Source organism: Oncorhynchus kisutch, linkage group LG16 (assembly GCF_002021735.2).
Source record: "Oncorhynchus kisutch isolate 150728-3 linkage group LG16, Okis_V2, whole genome shotgun sequence".
Taxonomy (NCBI): Eukaryota; Metazoa; Chordata; class Actinopteri; order Salmoniformes; family Salmonidae; genus Oncorhynchus; species Oncorhynchus kisutch.
Genome location: NC_034189.2, coordinates 11519009 through 11537715, shown reverse-complemented (window position 1 = coordinate 11537715; position 18707 = coordinate 11519009). Strand labels below are relative to the sequence as shown.

Below are 18707 nucleotides of genomic sequence, written 5' to 3'. Positions count from 1 at the left end.
AACACGGACAGTTGTGCGTGAATGCATGGGACGTGTATGGAAATAGAAAAAGTGATAAAATAAATAAACTGGAATATTTTTGAGAATGCATATTTGTAATAAGTGTGACAAGATATGAACGTTTCTTTATTTCTCTCTATCAATTAATGTACTAGTTTAGGCTAGAATATGTGTAGGATTACCTTATTTGGCATACAGGTAATGGGGGAAATGGAGCTGCTGAAAAGTCGACCCATATGGAACGAGAAAAAAGAGACACTGACTTGGACTCAGTGAAGTAAAGTATTTAAGTAAAAATACGTGAAAGTACTACTTAATTCGTTTTTGGGGGGTATCTGTACTTTACTTTTTATATATTTTTTCCTGACACCCTAATTTACTCGTTACATTTTGAATGCTTTAGCAAGACAGGAAAATAGCCCAATTCACACTTATCAAGAGAACTTCCCTGGTCCCTACTGCCTCTGATCTGGAGGACTCACTAAACAGAGAACATCTCTGGTCCCTACTGCCTCTGATCTGGAGGACTCACTAAACAGAGAACATCCCTGGTCATCCCTACTGCCTCTGATCTGGAGGACTCACTAAACAGAGAACATCCCTGGTCATCCCTACTGCCTCTGATCTGGAGGACTCACTAAACAGAGAACATCCCTGGTCATCCCTACTGTCTCTGATCTGGAGGACTCACTAAACAGAGAACATCCCTGGTCATCCCTACTGTCTCTGATCTGGAGGACTCACTAAACAGAGAACATCCCTGGTCATCCCTACTGTCTCTGATCTGGAGGACTCACTAAACAGAGAACATCCCTGGTCATCCCTACTGCCTCTGATCTGGAGGACTCACTAAACAGAGAACATCCCTGGTCATCCCTACTGCCTCTGATCTGGAGGACTCACTATACAGAGAACATCCCTGGTCATCCCTACTGCCTCTGATCTGGAGGACTCACTAAACAGAGAACATCCCTGGTCATCCCTACTGCCTCTGATCTGGAGGACTCACTAAACAGAGAACTTCTCTGGTCATCCCTACTGCCTCTGATCTGGAGGACTCACTAAACAGAGAACTTCTCTGGTCATCCCTACTGTCTCTGATCTGGAGGACTCACTAAACAGAGAACATCCCTGGTCATCCCTACTGTCTCTGATCTGGAGGACTCACTAAACAGAGAACATCCCTGGTCATCCCTACTGTCTCTGATCTGGAGGACTCACTAAACAGAGAACATCCCTGGTCCCTACTGTCTCTGATCTGGAGGACTCACTAAACAGAGAACATCCCTGGTCATCCCTACTGTCTCTGATCTGGAGGACTCACTAAACAGAGAACATCCCTGGTCATCCCTACTGCCTCTGATCTGGCAGACTCACTAAACAGAGAACATCCCTGGTCATCCCTACTGCCTCTGATCTGGAGGACTCACTAAACAGAGAACATCCCTGGTCATCCCTACTGCCTCTGATCTGGAGGACTCACTAAACAGAGAACTTCTCTGGTCATCCCTACTGCCTCTGATCTGGAGGACTCACTAAACAGAGAACTTCTCTGGTCATCCCTACTGTCTCTGATCTGGAGGACTCACTAAACAGAGAACATCCCTGGTCATCCCTACTGTCTCTGATCTGGAGGACTCACTAAACAGAGAACATCCCTGGTCATCCCTACTGTCTCTGATCTGGAGGACTCACTAAACAGAGAACATCCCTGGTCCCTACTGTCTCTGATCTGGAGGACTCACTAAACAGAGAACATCCCTGGTCATCCCTACTGTCTCTGATCTGGAGGACTCACTAAACAGAGAACATCCCTGGTCATCCCTACTGCCTCTGATCTGGCAGACTCACTAAACAGAGAACATCCCTGGTCATCCCTACTGCCTCTGATCTGGAGGACTCACTAAACAGAGAACATCCCTGGTCATCCCTACTGCCTCTGATCTGGAGGACTCACTAAACAGAGAACTTCTCTGGTCATCCCTACTGCCTCTGATCTGGAGGACTCACTAAACAGAGAACTTCTCTGGTCATCCCTACTGCCTCTGATCTGGAGGACTCCCTAAACAGAGAACATCCCTGGTCATCCCTACTGCCTCTGATCTGGAGGACTCACTAAACAGAGAACATCCCTACTGCCTCTGATCTGGAGGACTCACTAAACAGAGAACATCCCTACTGTCTCTGATCTGGAGGACTCACTAAACAGAGAACATCCCTGGTCATCCCTACTGTCTCTGATCTGGAGGACTCACTAAACAGAGAACATCCCTGGTCATCCCTACTGTCTCTGATCTGGAGGACTCACTAAACAGAGAACATCCCTGGTCATCCCTACTGTCTCTGATCTGGAGGACTCACTAAACAGAGAACATCCCTGGTCATCCCTACTGCCTCTGATCTGGAGGACTCACTAAACAGAGAACTTCTCTGGTCATCCCTACTGCCTCTGATCTGGAGGACTCACTAAACAGAGAACTTCTCTGGTCATCCCTACTGCCTCTGATCTGGCAGACTCACTAAACACACATGCTTCGTTTGTAAATTAAGTCTGTGTTGGAGCATGCCCCTGGCTATCTGTATATATATATATTTTAAATACGATAACATTATGCCATCTAGTTTGCTTTATATAAGGAATCTGAAATTATTTATACTTTTACGTTTGATACTTAAGTATATTTTACCAATACCATTTACTTTAGATACTTAAATATATTTTAAACCAAATACTTGTAGACTTTTACTCAAGTAGTATTGTACTGGGTGACTTTCACTTGCACTTGAGTAAATTTCTATTAAGTTATCTTTTACTTTCACTCAAGTATGACAATTGGGTACTTTTTTAACCACTGCTTGGACAATTTGTTTCTTTATGTAATTTTCCATGACATTTTTCTATGTGAATAACTATGTGGTGTAGTTGGCCTTTATTTGATCGGTTAAAGGGGTGTGGTCGTCAAACAGCTGACGGGCAGAAGAAGCTTCACGCGCAGAGAAACGGCAACGACTTTTACAAAAGTTGAGCACGCACACAGACCGCAGGCTGTTTGACCTCATTTGACAGTTAGTTAATGACTTTGCGCTGACAGCACTTTTTAGAAGTTCTCCTTTTTAGCGCCAGATGGAATGAAGGTTAGGTAACGGGTGAAGAGCCACCAATACGCACAGTCGTGCGTGGATTCATTGCGTGGATTCATTGCGTGGATTCATAGAAAAACGGAGAAAATAAAAATAACTTCCGGACTATTTTTGAGTGCATATTTTGAATAAGTGGAGACGGGATGTAAATGGTTTTTCTCTATCCATTGACTTGTAAACTGTCTTATTTGTCACACAGACAACTTCAGTAACGCGAGAAGTGGACCCATATGGAATAAAAACAACTGAAAAAAGAGACTGGCTTTTGGAATATTTTTTTCTGCGTGTCATTTTTCATAAAACATTTCTATGTGGACAATAATGTGGTGTAACTAGACGTGATTGTTTTCTACCAACTCATAGCCCAATCATGCAGCAACAACGCTTGCTCAAGGTCCTGGTCATCGGTGACTTGGGAGTCGGCAAGACCTCCATAATCAAGCGTTATGTCCATCAGATATTCTCTCAACATTACCGGGCCACCATAGGAGTAGACTTCGCTCTCAAAATCCTCAATTGGGATCACAAGACTGTGGTGCGTCTGCAGTTGTGGGACATAGCCGGTTAGTAGCCTAAATTAATTACCGTATTGTAATTACCTACCCTACGTTGCCTACCTTTTGGGTTGCATAACTGTGTGTTATTTTATAAGACACACAAGTCTACAATATGTCACGCACTTAGGCCATGCTCCACGTTAAATGGTATCGGCCACTCGGTTGGTAAGCTAATTAGGTGTAACTAAAATACCCTATAGTTACCCTAGAGTCTTAACGATAGGTTAAGCTCTTAATCAGTAGCAAATGATGCCCAAAACGCTGGCATGCACGCACTCCGGACAAAGCCGCGCGCACAAGCACCTATATATTATTGAGTCTTTGTAATTGACTGTGTGTGTATGTATGTATGTATGTATGTATGTATGTATGTATGTATGTATGTGTACCAGAAGTCCTCACTAGAATAGTAAACCAACTAACATTCAGAGAAGTGAGGATATGTTGCCAGTCCTCATTTGTAAAAATGTTATTTTAGGTTTAGGGGTTAGAATTAGGCTTAAAATTAGGGTTAAATTTGAGGTTAGGGATTAGGGAAAATAGGATTTTGAATGGGAATCAATTGTTGGTCCACAAAAGTCTTCTCAGGTATAGTAAAGCATTGCTGTGTGTGTGTTTTAGTCCATCTGTCAACAGAGCAGACCGTTTATGGTGCTGTATCATCTAGACTTTTCCCTCCTAATCATCTCCACCAAAGATAATGACACCACACCACGTCTACCAGCTGTCAGTGTGTATGATGACCAGTCATTCTCACGCCAGGGCTCCGTTGAGAGTAGGTGTGCTGATCTGGTATTTTTTGAATAACGCTGATCTTGGGCCAAAAATGTCATTTTTTCGATAAAAAAATGAATTAAGAGTATACGGACAGGGGGAATCTGATCCTAGATCAGCGCTCTCACTCTGAGACACTTTATACATACAGCCCCCCAGGTCTCCTGCCACGTCCATATCATGCTATAATTTATAGACCAGCGTTTCCCAAAGCTGGTCCGCGGGACCTCAAGGGGTGCACCTTTTTTTTATTTTTTTGCCCTAACACAACACAGCTGATTCAAATGAACAAAGCTTGATGATTAGTTGATTATTTCAATCAGCTGTGTGGTGCTGGGGCAAAAACCAAACACCTGGCCTCCTGAGTGGCGCAGCGGTCAGGTATTGCATCGCAAGGCTTGAGGCGTCACTACAGATCCGGGTTCAATCCCAGGCTGTGTCACAGCCGGCCGTGACTGGGAGACCCTTGAGGTGGCGCACAATTGGCCCAGCGTCGTCCAAGCTAGGGGAGGGTTTGGCCCAGCGTCGTCCAAGCTAGGGGAGGGTTTGGCCCAGCGTCGTCCAAGCTAGGGGAGGGTTTGGCCCAGCGTCGTCCAAGCTAGGGGAGGGTTTGGCCCAGCGTCGTCCAAGCTAGGGGAGGGTTTGGCCCAGCGTCGTCCAAGCTAGGGGAGGGTTTGGCCCAGCGTCGTCCAAGCTAGGGGAGGGTTTGGCCCAGCGTCGTCCAAGCTAGGGGAGGGTTTGGCTCAGCGTCGTCCAAGCTAGGGGAGGGTTTGGCCCAGCGTCGTCCAAGCTAGGGGAGGGTTTGGCCGGCCAGGATTTCCTTGTCCCATTGCTCTCTAGCGACTCCTGTGGCGGGCAGGGTGCAGTGCACGCTGATATGGTTGCCAGGTGGACGGTGTTCCTTCCAACACATTGGTGTGGCTGGCTACCAGGTTAAGCGAGCAGTGTGTCAAGAAGCAATGCGACTTGACATGGTCATGCTTCAGAGGACGCATGGCTCTCGACCTTCACCTCTCCCGAGTCCGTACGGGAGGTGCAGCGATGGGACAAGACTGTAACTACCCATTTGGAGATCACGAAAAAGGGGTGAAAGTAGCCCAAAAAATTATACACAAACAACAACAACGTGCACCCCTTGGGGTCCAGAGGACCAAGTTTGGGAAAAGCTGCTATATAAGGATAGAAAACGGATCCTACATCAGCAGAAACGGATCCTACATCAGCAGAAACGGATCCTACATCAGCAGAAACGGATCCTACATCAGCGGAAACGGATCCTACATCAGCGGAAACGGATCCTACATCAGCAGAAACGGATCCTACATCAGCAGAAACGGATCCTACATCAGCGGAAACGGATCCTACATCAGCAGAAACGGATCCTACATCAGCAGAAACGGATCCTACATCAGCAGAAACGGATCCTACATCAGCAGAAACGGATCCTACATCAGCAGAAACGGATCCTACATCAGACCAGAAACGGATCCTACATCAGCAGAAACGGATCCTACATCAGCAGAAACGGATCCTACATCAGCAGAAACGGATCCTACATCAGCAGAAACGGATCCTACATCAGCAGAAACGGATCCTACATCAGCAGAAACGGATCCTACATCAGCAGAAACGGATCCTACATCAGCAGAAACGGATCCTACATCAGCAGAAACGGATCCTACATCAGCAGAAACGGATCCTACATCAGCAGAAACGGATCCTACATCAGCAGAAACGGATCCTACATCAGCAGAAACGGATCCTACATCAGCAGAAACGGATCCTACATCAGCAGAAACGGATCCTACATCAGCACTCCTGCCCTGAGCCTCATTGTCAATAGGAGTCCTAAACAGTTTGTCCTTAGGGCTATGTGTTTAAAGCTCAGTGGGAACTCATCTCTCCTGTAGAAGCATATGTGGACTTAGTGAATGGAGATAGACGTTGCAGTGGATAGACAGAGATGGCGTGGTAAACAGAGATAGACGTTGTGGAATGGCACAATGCATGCATGCAGTGGATAGACAGAGATGGTGTGGTAAACAGAGATAGACATTGTAGGAAAAGGCTTTTCTGCCAGGTTGCTAATCTGATGTTATTCAAGCAATGCGTGTTAGCAGCAACCGCTACATTATACAACCAAAAGGATTTGGACACGTGCTCATTCCAAAATCATGGGCATTAATATGGAGTTGGTCCCCCCCTTTGTTGCTATAACAGCCTCCACTCTTCTGGGAAGGCATTCACCTAGATAGATGTTAGAACATTGCTGCGGGGACTTGCCACATGCTTCTTCCATTCAGCTACAAGAGCATGAGTGAGGTTGGGCACTGATGTTGGGTGATTAGGCCTGGCTCGCAGTCGGCGTTCCAATTCATTCCAAAGGTGTTCGATGGGGTTGAGGTCGGGGCTCTGTGCAGGCCAGTCAAGTTCTTCCACACCGATCTAGACAAACCATATCAGTATGGATCTTGCTTTGTGCACAGGGGTATTGTCTTGCTGAAACAGAAAATAACCTTCCCCAAACTTTTGCCACAAAGTTGGAAGCACAGAATCATCTAGAATGTCATTGTATGCTGTAGCGTTAAGATTTCCCTTCATTGGAACGAAGGGGTTTAGCCCGAACCATGATAAACAGCCCCAGACCATTATTCCTCCTCATTCAAACTTTACAGTTGGCACTGTGCATTGGGGCAGGTAGCATTCTCCTGGCATCCGCCAAACATAGTCTGTCGGACTGCCATGTGGGGAAGCAAGATTCATCACTCCAGAGAACGCGTTTCCACTGCTCCAGAGTCCAATGGCAGCGAGCTTCACACCACCTCAGCCGATGCTTGGCGTTGCACATGGTGATCTCAGGCTTGTGTGCGGCTGCTTGGCCATGGAAACTCATTTCATGAAGCTCCCGAAGAACAGTTTTTGTGTTGACGTTGCTTCCAGAGGCAGGTTGGGACTCGGTAGTGAGTGTCGCAACCGAGGACAGATGATTTTTACGCGCTACACGCTTCAGCACTCGGCGGTCCCATTCTGTGAGCTTGTGTGGCCTACCACTTTGCGGCTGAGCCGTTGTTGCTCCTAGACGTTTCCACTTCTCAATAACAGTAATTACAGATGACCAGGGCAGCTCAAGCAGGGCAGAAATCTGACAAACTGACTTGTTGGAAAGGTGGCATCCTATGATGGTGCCATGTTGAAAGTCACTGAGCTCTTCAGTAAGGCCATTCTACTGCCAAAGTTTGTCTATAGAGATTCAGCAACGGGTTGTGGCTAAAATAGCTGAATCCATTCATTTGAAGGGGTGTCCACATACTTTTGTGTATATATATATATATATATACATTCTTATACTTTTGTATATATATATATATACATTCTTATACTTTTGTATATATATATATATACATTCTTTTTCATCCTGAACAGAATGTGTTGTTGTTAAGAGAGCCTGTTGTCTCTGTCTGTCTCTGTCTGTCTGTCTGTCTATCTAAATGTTATGGTCAGAGGTTAAATTAATTTCCCCCAGGTTTCTTACGGTCTTTTCAGACCCGTGTTTGTGCCCTAAAATAGCGTGTCTGTCTATCAGATGGTTTTTCCCGATATATTAGTATCATGTGAGAGAGGTTCCAGGAGAAATTACATTTACACATTAGAAAACTCACGTGTATATATATATACACACACACACACACACACACTTAGTTGCTTACATAATTTTATTGAAAAACATTGTTGTTATTGTTGTAGTTGTTGGTATATCACTGTTGTTGTGTCCCCAGGCCAGGAGCGCTATGGCAACATGACGCGAGTGTACTACCGTGAGGCTGTGGGTGCGTTGGTGGTGTTTGACATGACCCGAGCCTCTACCTTCCAGGCTGTCCTCAAGTGGAAGGGAGACCTCGACTCCAAGGTCTAAGACAAGGGACATAATATGCTTATAACATGCTTATAACCAGTTGTAATGCTCCGCGCCTGCATGGAAATAACAAAGAACAGAAAGACATAGTAGATTCTGATGAGGCTCAAGTTCTGTGTACATTTAATAGAGCCCCCTTCACTCTTCTATTTCACCCTTCCCTCCTTCACTCTTCTATTTCACCCTTCCCTCCTTCACTCTTCTATTTCACCCTTCCCTCCTTCACTCTTCTATTTCACCATTCCCTCCTTCACTCTTCTATTTCACCCTTCCCTCCTTCACTCTTCTATTTCACCCTTCCCTCCTTCACTCTTCTATTTCACCCTTCCCTCCTTCACTCTTCTATTTCACCCTTCCCTCCTTCACTCTTCTATTTCACCCTTCCCTCCTTCACTCTTCTATTTCACCCTTCCCTCCTTCACTCTTCTATTTCACCCTTCCCTCCTTCACTCTTCTATTTCACCCTTCACTCTTCTATTTCACCCTTCACTCTTCTATTTCACCCTTCCCTCCTTCACTCTTCTATTTCACCCTTCCCTCCTTCACTCTTCTATTTCACCCTTCCCTCCTTCACTCTTCTATTTCACCCTTCCCTCATTCACTCTTCTATTCACCCTTCCCTCATTCACTCTTCTATTCACCCTTCCCTCCTTCACTCTTCTATTTCACCCTTCCCTCCTTCACTCTTCTATTTCACCCTTCCCTCCTTCACTCTTCTATTTCACCCTTCCCCCCTTCACTCTTCTATTTCACCCTTCCCTCCTTCACTCTTCTATTTCACCCTTCCCTCCTTCACTCTTCTATTTCACCCTTCCCTCCTTCACTCTTCTATTTCACCCTTCCCTCCTTCACTCTTCTATTTCACCCTTCCCTCCTTCACTCTTCTATTTCACCCTTCCCTCCTTCACTCTTCTATTTCACCCTTCCCTCCTTCACTCTTCTATTTCACCCTTCCCTCCTTCACTCTTCTATTTCACCCTTCCCCCCTTCACTCTTCTATTTCACCCTTCCCTCCTTCATTCCTATCTGTCTCTGTTTCTCTCTCTCTTTCTCTCTCGTAGCCAGTGGCTGCTGTCATATTTGCTAATAATAACCTTTTAACATTTTATTGAAGACCTTGATCAGTCTCTCCCTCTGTCTCTGTCTCTCTCTCTCTCTCTCTCTCTCTCAATTCAATTCAATTCAAGGGCTTTATTGGCATGGGAAACATGTGTTAACATTGCCAAAGCAAGTGAGGTAGACAACATACAAAGTGAATATATAAAGTGAAAAATAACAAAAATTAACAGTAAACATTACACATCTCTCTCTCTCTCTGTCTCTGTCTCTCTCCCTCTCTGTGTCTCTCTGTCTCTCTCTCTCTCTGTCTCTCTCTGTCTCTCTGTCTCTCTCTCTGTCTCTCTCTCTGTCCACAACTCCGTCTCACCACTCCTTCATCCCTCTCTCCTCCCAGGTTGCTCTGGGTAACGGGAGGCCAATTCCGGCCGTCCTATTGGGTAATAAGTGTGACCAAATGAGCACTGGTCTCTGTTCCAAACTGCCCAAACTGGAGAACTTCACTAGAGACCACGGCTTCGTGGGGTGGTATGAGACCTCAGCCAAGGTGAGAGGTCAGAGGTAAAAAGTCACGACATGGGGTCACGGCATAGGGAGGGATAGGTCTCTATTGTTGCTGTATGGAGTGTATATCAGGGGATTTATTCTTTATGTTAGGAGATGTTAGCAGACACTCATTCATAGAATGTAAAGACCTGCTGGCTGAGTGAGGGACTGTGATTATAAACTGTCTTTTTACCTCTCCCCCTGTCTCTGTCTCTCTCTCTCTCTCCCCCTGTCTATCCCCCTGTCTCTGTCTCGTTCTCTCTCTCCCCCCTGTCTATCCCCCTGTCTCTGTCTCGTTCTCTCTCTCCCCCTGTCTATCCCCCTGTCTCTGTCTCGTTCTCTCTCTCCCCCTGTCTATCCCCCTGTCTCTGTCTCGTTCTCTCTCTCCCCCTGTCTATCCCCCTGTCTCTGTCTCGTTCTCTCTCTCCCCCTGTCTATCCCCCTGTCTCTGTCTCGTTCTCTCTCTCCCCCTGTCTATCCCCCTGTCTCTGTCTCGCTCTCTCTCTCCCCCCTGTCTATCCCCCTGTCTCTGTCTCGCTCTCTCTCTCCCCCTGTCTATCCCCCTGTCTCTGTCTCGCTCTCTCTCTCCCCCTGTCTATCCCCCTGTCTCTGTCTCGTTCTCTCTCTCCCCCTGTCTATCCCCCTGTCCCTGTCTCGTTCTCTCTCTCCCCCTGTCTATCCCCCAGTCTGTCTGTCTGTCTCGTTCTCTCTCTCCCCCTGTCTCTCTCCCCCTGTCTATCCCCCAGTCTGTCTGTCTCGTTCTCTCTCTCCCCCTGTCTATCCCCCAGTCTGTCTGTCTGTCTGTCTCGTTCTCTCTCTCCCCCTGTCTATCCCCCAGTCTGTCTGTCTCGTTCTCTCTCTCCCCCTGTCTCTCCCCCAGTCTGTCTGTCTGTCTGTCTCGTTCTCTCTCTCCCCCCTGTCTATCCCCCTGTCTGTCTGTCTGTCTGTCTCGTTCTCTCTCTCCCCCTGTCTATCCCCCTGTCTGTCTGTCTGTCTGTCTCGTTCTCTCTCTCCCCCTGTCTATCCCCCTGTCTGTCTGTCTGTCTGTCTCGTTCTCTCTCTCCCCCTGTCTATCCCCCTGTCTGTCTGTCTGTCTGTCTCGTTCTCTCTCTCCCCCTGTCTATCCCCCTGTCTGTCTGTCTGTCTGTCTCGTTCTCTCTCTCCCCCTGTCTATCCCCCTGTCTGTCTGTCTGTCTGTCTCGTTCTCTCTCTCCCCCTGTCTATCCCCCTGTCTGTCTGTCTGTCTGTCTGTCTCGTTCTCTCTCTCCCCCTGTCTATCCCCCAGTCTGTCTGTCTGTCTCGTTCTCTCTCTCCCCCTGTCTATCCCCCAGTCTGTCTGTCTCGTTCTCTCTCTCCCCCAGTCTGTCTGTCTGTCTGTCTCGTTCTCTCTCTCCCCCTGTCTATCCCCCAGTCTCTGTCTGTCTGTCTCGTTCTCTCTCTCCCCCTGTCTATCCCCCAGTCTGTCTGTCTGTCTGTCTGTCTGTCTGTCTCGTTCTCTCTCTCCCCCCTGTCTATCCCCCAGTCTGTCTGTCTGTCTGTCTCGTTCTCTCTCCCCCTGTCTATCCCCCAGTCTGTCTGTCTCGTTCTCTCCCCCCCTGTCTATCCCCCAGTCTGTCTGTCTGTCTCGTTCTCTCTCTCCCCCTGTCTATCCCCCAGTCTGTCTGTCTGTCTGTCTCGTTCTCTCTCTCCCCCTGTCTATCCCCCAGTCTGTCTGTCTGTCTCGTTCTCTCTCTCCCCCTGTCTCTCTCCCCCTGTCTATCCCCCAGCCTGTCTGTCTCGTTCTCTCTCTCCCCCTGTCTATCCCCCAGTCTGTCTGTCTCGTTCTCTCTCTCCCCCTGTCTATCCCCCAGTCTGTCTGTCTGTCTCGTTCTCTCTTCCCCCTGTCTATCCCCCAGTCTGTCTGTCTGTCTCGTCTCTCTCCCCTCTTCCCCCTGTCTATACCCCTGTCTCTGCTGTCTCGGTTCTCCTCACCTCTCCCCCTGTCTATCCCCCTGTCTCTGTCTCGTTCTCTCTCTCCCCCTGTCTATCCCCCTTGTCTCTTCTCGTTCTCTCTCTCCCCCTGTCTATCCCCCTGTCTCTGTCTCGTTCTCTCTCTCCCCCTGTCTATCCCCCTGTCTCTGTCTTCTTCTCTCTCTCCCCCTGTCTATCCCCCTGTCTCTGTCTCGTTCTCTCTCTCCCCCTGTTCTATCCCCCTAGTCTCTGTCTCGTTCTCTCTCTCCCCCTGTCTATCCCCCTGTCTCTGTCTCGTTCTCTCTCTCCCCCTGTCTATCCCCCTGTCTCTGTCTCGTTCTCTCTCTCTCCCCCTGTCTATCCCCCTGTCTCTGTCTCGCTCCTCTCTCTCCCCCTGTCTATCCCCCTGTCTCTGTCTCGCTCTCTCTCTCCCCCTGTCTATCCCCCTGTCTCTGTCTCGCTCTCTCTCTCCCCCTGTCTATCCCCTGTCTCTGTCTCGCGTCTCTCTCATCCCCCTGTCTATCCCCCCTGTCTCTGTCTCGCTCTCTCTCTCCCCCTGTCTATCCCCCTGTCTATCCCCCTGTCTCTGTCTCGCTCTCTCTCTCCCCCTGTCTATCCCCCTGTCTCTGTCTCGTTCTCTCTCTCTCCCCCTGTCTATCCCCCAGTCTCTGTCTGTCTCGTTCTCTCTCTCCCCCTGTCTATCCCCCAGTCTGTCTGTCTGTCTGTCTCGTTCTCTCTCTCCCCCTGTCTATCCCCCAGTCTGTCTGTCTGTCTCGTCTCTCTCCTCCCCCTGTCTCTCCCCCAGTCTGTCTGTCTGTCTGTCTGTCTCGTTCTCTCTCTCCCGTCTATCCCCCCTGTCTCTGTCTCGTTCTCTCTCTCCCCCTGTCTATCCCCCTGTCTCTGTCTCGTTCTCTCTCTCCCCCTGTCTATCCCCCAGTCTGTCTGTCTGTCTCGTTCTCTCTCTCCCCCTGTCTATCCCCCAGTCTGTCTGTCTGTCTCGTTCTCTCTCTCCCCCTGTCTCTCTCTCCCCCCAGCTCCGCCTGTCTCTCTCCCTCGTCTATCCCAGTCCTCCTCTCGTCTCGTTCCCTCTCTCCCCCTGTCTATCCCCCAGTCTTGTCTGTCTGTCTGTCATCGTTCTCTCTCTCCCCCTGTCCTATCCCCCCCAGCTTCTGTCTCGTTCCTCGTTCTCCTCTCCTCTCCCCCTGTCTTCTCGCCCCAGTCCTGTCTGTCTGTTCCTGTCTCGTTCTCTCCTCTCCCCCTGTCTATCCCCCTGTCTGTCTGTCTGTCTCGGTTCTCCTCTCTCCTCCCCCTGTCTATCCCCCTGGTCTGTCTGTCTGTCTGTCTCGTTCTCTCTCTCGCCCCTGTCTATCCCCCTGTCTGTCTGTCTGTCTGTCTCGTTCTTCACTATCTCCCCTGTCTATCCCCCCTGTCTGTCTGTCTGCTGTCCCTCGTTTCTCTCTCTCCCCTGTCTATCCCCCAGTCTGTCTGTCTGTCTCGTTCTCTCTCTCCCCCTGTCTATCCCACCCAGTCTGTCTGTCTGTCTCGTTCTGCTCTCTCTCCCCCTGTCTATCCCCCAGTCTGTCTGTCTCGTTCTCTCTCTCCCCAGTCTGTCTGTCTGTCTGTCTCGTTCTCTCTCTCTCCCCTGTCTATCCCCCAGTCTCTGTCTGTCTGTCTCGTTCTCTCTCTCCCCCTGTCTATCCCCCAGTCTGTCTGTCTGTCTGTCTGTCTGTCTGTCTGTCTGTCTCGTTCTCTCTCTCCCCCTGTCTATCCCCCAGTCTGTCTGTCTGTCTGTCTCGTTCTCTCTCCCCCTGTCTATCCCCCAGTCTGTCTGTCTCGTTCTCTCCCCCCCTGTCTATCCCCCAGTCTGTCTGTCTGTCTCGTTCTCTCTCTCCCCCTGTCTATCCCCCAGTCTGTCTGTCTGTCTGTCTCGTTCTCTCTCTCCCCCTGTCTATCCCCCCAGTCTGTCTGTCTGTCTCGTTCTCTCTCTCCCCCTGTCTCTCTCCCCCTGTCTATCCCCCAGCCTGTCTGTCTCGTTCTCTCTCTCCCCCTGTCTATCCCCCAGTCTGTCTGTCTCGTTCTCTCTCTCCCCCTGTCTATCCCCCAGTCTGTCTGTCTCGTTCTCTCTCCCCCTGTCTATCCCCCAGTCTGTCTGTCTGTCTCGTTCTCTCTCCCCCTGTCTATCCCCCAGTCTGTCTGTCTGTCTCGTTCTCTCTCTCCCCCTGTCTATCCCCCAGTCTGTCTGTCTGTCTGTCTCGTTCTCTCTCTCCCCCTGTCTATCCCCCAGTCTGTCTGTCTGTCTGTCTCGTTCTCTCTCTCCCCCTGTCTCTCTCCCCCTCTGTCTATCCCCCAGTCTGTCTGTCTGTCTCGTTCTCTCTCTCCCCCTGTCTATCCCCCAGTCTGTCTGTCTGTCTCGTTCTCTCTCTCCTCCCCCTGTCTCTCTCCCCCTGTCTCTCTCTCCCCCTGTCTCTCTCCCCCTGTCTATCCCCCAGTCTGTCTGTCTGTCTGTCTGTCTGTCTGTCTGTCTCGTTCTCTCTCCCCCTGTCTATCCCCCAGTCTGTCTGTCTGTCTCGTTCTCTTCTCCCCCTGTCTATCCCCCAGTCTGTCTGTCTGTCTCGTTCTCTCTCCCCCTGTCTATCCCCCAGTCTGTCTGTCTGTCTCTCTCTCTCTCCCCCTGTCTATCCCCCAGTCTGTCTGTCTGTCTCTCTCTCTCTCCCCCTGTCTATCCCCCAGTCTGTCTGTCTGTCTGTCTCGTTCTCTCTCCCCCTGTCTATCCCCCAGTCTGTCTGTCTGTCTCTCTCTCTCTCCCCCCCTGTCTATCCCCCAGTCTGTCTGTCTGTCTGTCTCGTTCTCTCTCTCCCCCCTGTCTCTGTCTCTCTCTCTCTCTCCCCCTGTCTCTGTCTCTCTCTCTCCCCCTGTCTATCCCCCAGTCTGTCTGTCTGTCTCGTTCTCTCTCCCCCTGTCTATCCCCCAGTCTGTCTGTCTGTCTCGTTCTCTCTCTCCCCCTGTCTATCCCCCAGGTCTGTCTGTCTGTCTGTCTCGTTCCTCTCTCCCCCTGTCTATCCCCCAGTCTGTCTGTCTGTCTCGTTCTCTCTCTCCCCCTGTCTCTCTCCCCCTCTGTCTATCCCCCAGTCTGTCTGTCTGTCTCGTTCTCTCTCTCCCCCTGTCTATCCCCCAGTCTGTCTGTCTGTCTCGTTCTCTCTCTCCCCCTGTCTCTCTCCCCCTGTCTCTCTCCCCCTGTCTCTCTCCCCCTGTCTATCCCCCAGTCTGTCTGTCTGTCTGTCTGTCTGTCTCGTTCTCTCTCCCCCTGTCCTATCCCCCAGTCTGTCTGTCTGTCTCGTTCTCTCTCCCCCTGTCTATCCCCCCAGTCTGTCTGTCTGTCTCTCTCTCTCTCCCCCTGTCTATCCCCCAGTCTGTCTGTCTGTCTCTCTCTCTCTCCCCCTGTCTATCCCCCAGTCTGTCTGTCTGTCTGTCTGTCTGTCTCGTTCTCTCTCCCCCTGTCTATCCCCCAGTCTGTCTGTCTGTCTCTCTCTCTCTCCCCCTGTCTATCCCCCAGTCTGTCTGTCTGTCTGTCTCGTTCTCTCTCTCCCCCTGTCTCTGTCTTTCTCTCTCTCTCCCCCTGTCTCTGTCTCTCTCTCTCCCCCTGTCTATCCCCCAGTCTGTCTGTCAGTCTGTCTGTCTGTCTCGTTCTCTCTCTCCCCCTGTCTATCCCCCAGTCTGTCTCTCGTTCTCTCTCTCCCCCTGTCTATCCCCCAGTCTGTCTGTCTGTCTCGTTCTCTCTCTCCCCCTGTCTATCCCCCAGTCTGTCTGTCTCGTTTCTCTCTCTCCCCCTGTCTATCCCCCAGTCTGTCTGTCTGTCTCGTTCTCTCTCTTCCCCCCTGTCTATCCCCCAGTCTGTCTGTCTCGTTCTCTCTCTCCCCCTGTCTATCCCCCAGTCTGTCTGTCTGTCTCGTTCTCTCTCTCCCCCTGTCTATCCCCCAGTCTGTCTGTCTCGTTCTCTCTCTCCCCCCTGTCTATCCCCCAGTCTGTCTGTCTCGTTCTCTCTCTCTCTTCCCCCAGTTCTGTCTGTCTGTCTCGTTTCCTCCTCCCCTGTCTATCCCCCAGTAGGCTGTCTGTCTCGTTCTTCCTCCCCCTGTCTATCCCCCAGTCTGGTCTGTCTGTCTCGTTCTCTCTCTCCCCCTGTCTATCCCCCAGTCTGTCTGTCTGTCTCGTTCTCTCTCTCCCCCTGTCTATCCCCCAGTCTGTCTGTCTCTGTCTCGTTCTTCTCTCCCCCTGTCTATCCCCCAGTTGTCTGTCTGTCTCGTTCTCTCTCTCCCCCTGGTCTATCCCCCTAGTCTGTTGTCTGTCTCGTTCTCTCTCTCCCCCCTGTCTATCCCCCAGTCTGTCTGTCTGTCTGTCTCGTTCTCCTCCCCACTGTCTATCCCCCAGTTCTGTCTGTCTGTCTCGTTCTCTCTCCCCCTGTCTATCCCCCAGTCTGTCTGTCTGTCTGTTCGTTCTCTCTCCCCCTGTCTATCCCCCAGTCTGTCTGTCTGTCTCGTTCTCTCTCTCCCCCTGTCTATCCCCCAGTCTGTCTGTCTGTCTCGTTCTCTCTCTCCCCCTGTCTATCCCCCAGGTCTGTCTGTCTGTCTCGTTCTCTCTCTCCCCCTGTCTATCCCCCAGTCTGTCTGTCTGTCTCGTTCTCTCTCTCCCCCTGTCTATCCCCCAGTCTGTCTGTCTGTCTCGTTCTCTCTCCCCCTGTCTATCCCCCAGTCTGTCTGTCTGTCTCGTTCTCTCTCCCCCTGTCTATCCCCCAGTCTGTCTGTCTGTCTCGTTCTCTCTCCCCCTGTCTATCCCCCAGTCTGTCTGTCTGTCTCGTTCTCTCTCCCCCTGTCTATCCCCCAGTCTGTCTGTCTGTCTCGTTCTCTCTCCCCCTGTCTATCCCCCAGTCTGTCTTCTGTCTGTCTCGTTCTCTCTCCCCCTGTCTATCCCCCAGTCTGTCTGTCTGTCTGTCTTCTCGTTCTCTCTCCCCCTGTCTATCCCCCAGTCTGTCTGTCTGTCTGTCTGTCTCGTTCTCTCTCCCCCTGTCTATCCCCAGTCTGTCTGTCTGTCTGTCTCGTTCTCGCTTCCTACTCTCTCCTACCTCTCCTCCCACTGTCTATCCCCCAGTCAGTCTGTTCTGTCTGGTCTCGTTTCTCTCTCCCCCTGTCTATCCCCCAGTCTTCTGTCGTCTGTCTCGTTTCTTTCTGCCCCCTGTTATGCCCCCAGTCAGTCTGTCTGTCTGTCTCGTTCTCTCTCCCCCTGTTCTATCCCCCAGTCAGTCTGTCTGTCTGTCTGTCCTCGTTCTCTCTCCCCCTAGTCTATCCCCCAGTCAGTCTGTCTGTCTGGCTGTCCTCGTTCTCTCTCCCCCTGTCTATCCCCCAGTCTGTCTGTCTGTCTGTCTGTCTCGTTCTCTCTCCCCCTGTCTATCCCCCAGTCAGTCTGTCTGTCTGTCTCGTTCTCTCTCCCCCTGTCTATCCCCCAGTCAGTCTGTCTGTCTGTCTGTCTCGTTCTCTCTCCCCCTGTCTATCCCCCAGTCTGTCTGTCTGTCTGTCTCGTTCTCTCTCTCCCCCTGTCTATCCCCCAGTCTGTCTGTCTCGTTCTCTCTCTCCCTGTCTATCCCCCAGTCTGTCTGTCTGTCTGTCTGTCTGTCTGTCTGTCTGTCTCGTTCTCTCTCCCCCTGTCTATCCCCCAGTCAGTCTGTCTGTCTGTCTGTCTCGTTCTCTCTCCCCCTGTCTATCCCCCAGTCTGTCTGTCTGTCTGTCTCGTTCTCTCTCTCCCCCCTGTCTATCCCCCAGTCTGTCTGTCTGTCTCGTTCTCTCTCTGTGTGTGTACTTTATTTACAATGGTGTTTGTTCTTCACTGGTTGCCCTTTTCTTGTGACAACAGGTCACATCTTGCTGCTGTGATGGCATTCTGTGGTATTTCACCCAATAGATATGGGAGTGAAAATTGAATTCTCTCTCTCTCCCCCATCCCACTCCCCCTCGCAGGACAACACCAACATCGATGCGGCCATCATGTGTTTGGTAGAGAGCATCATGGCGGTAGAGGAGGAGAGGTCGTTAGGTGGCGATACTAGAGACCCCAGTGTCCTGCTCCTACCACGCTTTGACTACAATATGAAAGAGAGGACAGGGGGGCCAGGGTGTGATGGGTGTAATAAAAAGATTACTCTGCCGGGACGGAGAGAGATGGGGGATATCTGAGGGGGACGGGGAGAGATGGGGGACGGGGAGAGAGGCGGAGGGAGAGGCAGGGGGGAGAGGAGGGAGAGGCAGGGGGAGAGGGAGGGAGAGAGGCAGGGGAGAGGGAGGGAGAGAGGCAGGGGGGGGAGGCAGGGGAGAGGCGGGGGAGAGAACATGAGATATAGATGGACTATTGGCTACTAAGCTGAACCTGGATGACATGGCAGATCACAGTGGAGGATAGAAACATCCACATCATTGAGGAAACATCGAGATGTTATCAAGAGTGTTGCTGTTGCATCACACTCATCACGAAGACAAATAGTGTCGTTCTGAACTAAAAGAAGAGTGTGAGCGTGTTGTGAGTTTAGTCATCATAACCCCCAACATTAGACTTCTGCCTCTACACAGCTTTGTCCAGTATAATGTTCAACAAGCCTTTTAACAGAAAGCTTTAGCCAGGTCACACCCACTAACAAACAGCTTGAGAAAATGTTATTTTCTGTGATGATAAAACCGGAAGGCTGAGAGGAGTCAGTCAGTCAGTTAATTAGCTAGTTATTTTTTTGT

At 50.4% G+C, this 18707-nt stretch overlaps 1 protein-coding gene across 1 annotated transcript; it reads left to right on the top strand.

The window, feature by feature from the left end:
* Nucleotides 1-2970: 2970 nt before the first annotated feature.
* LOC116353948 (ras-related protein Rab-38) lies at nucleotides 2971-18180 on the top strand. The gene is made up of 4 exons (XM_031791789.1): nucleotides 2971-3704; nucleotides 8249-8379; nucleotides 9839-9988; nucleotides 17943-18180. The coding sequence occupies exons 1-4, from the start codon at nucleotides 3512-3514 to the stop codon at nucleotides 18156-18158; spliced, it is 690 nt and encodes a 229-aa protein (XP_031647649.1). The 5' UTR covers nucleotides 2971-3511; the 3' UTR covers nucleotides 18159-18180.
* Nucleotides 18181-18707: the final 527 nt, after the last annotated feature.

Excerpts from the sequence above, each read along its gene's own strand:
- LOC116353948 (XM_031791789.1), top strand. The coding sequence starts at position 3,512 with ATGCAGCAACAACGCTTGCTCAAGGTCCTGGTCATCGGTGACTTGGGA. Across the intron at positions 8,380-9,838 it reads AGGGAGACCTCGACTCCAAG|GTTGCTCTGGGTAACGGGAG; the intron begins GTCTAAGACAAG and ends CTCTCCTCCCAG. Across the intron at positions 9,989-17,942 it reads GGTATGAGACCTCAGCCAAG|GACAACACCAACATCGATGC; the intron begins GTGAGAGGTCAG and ends TCCCCCTCGCAG.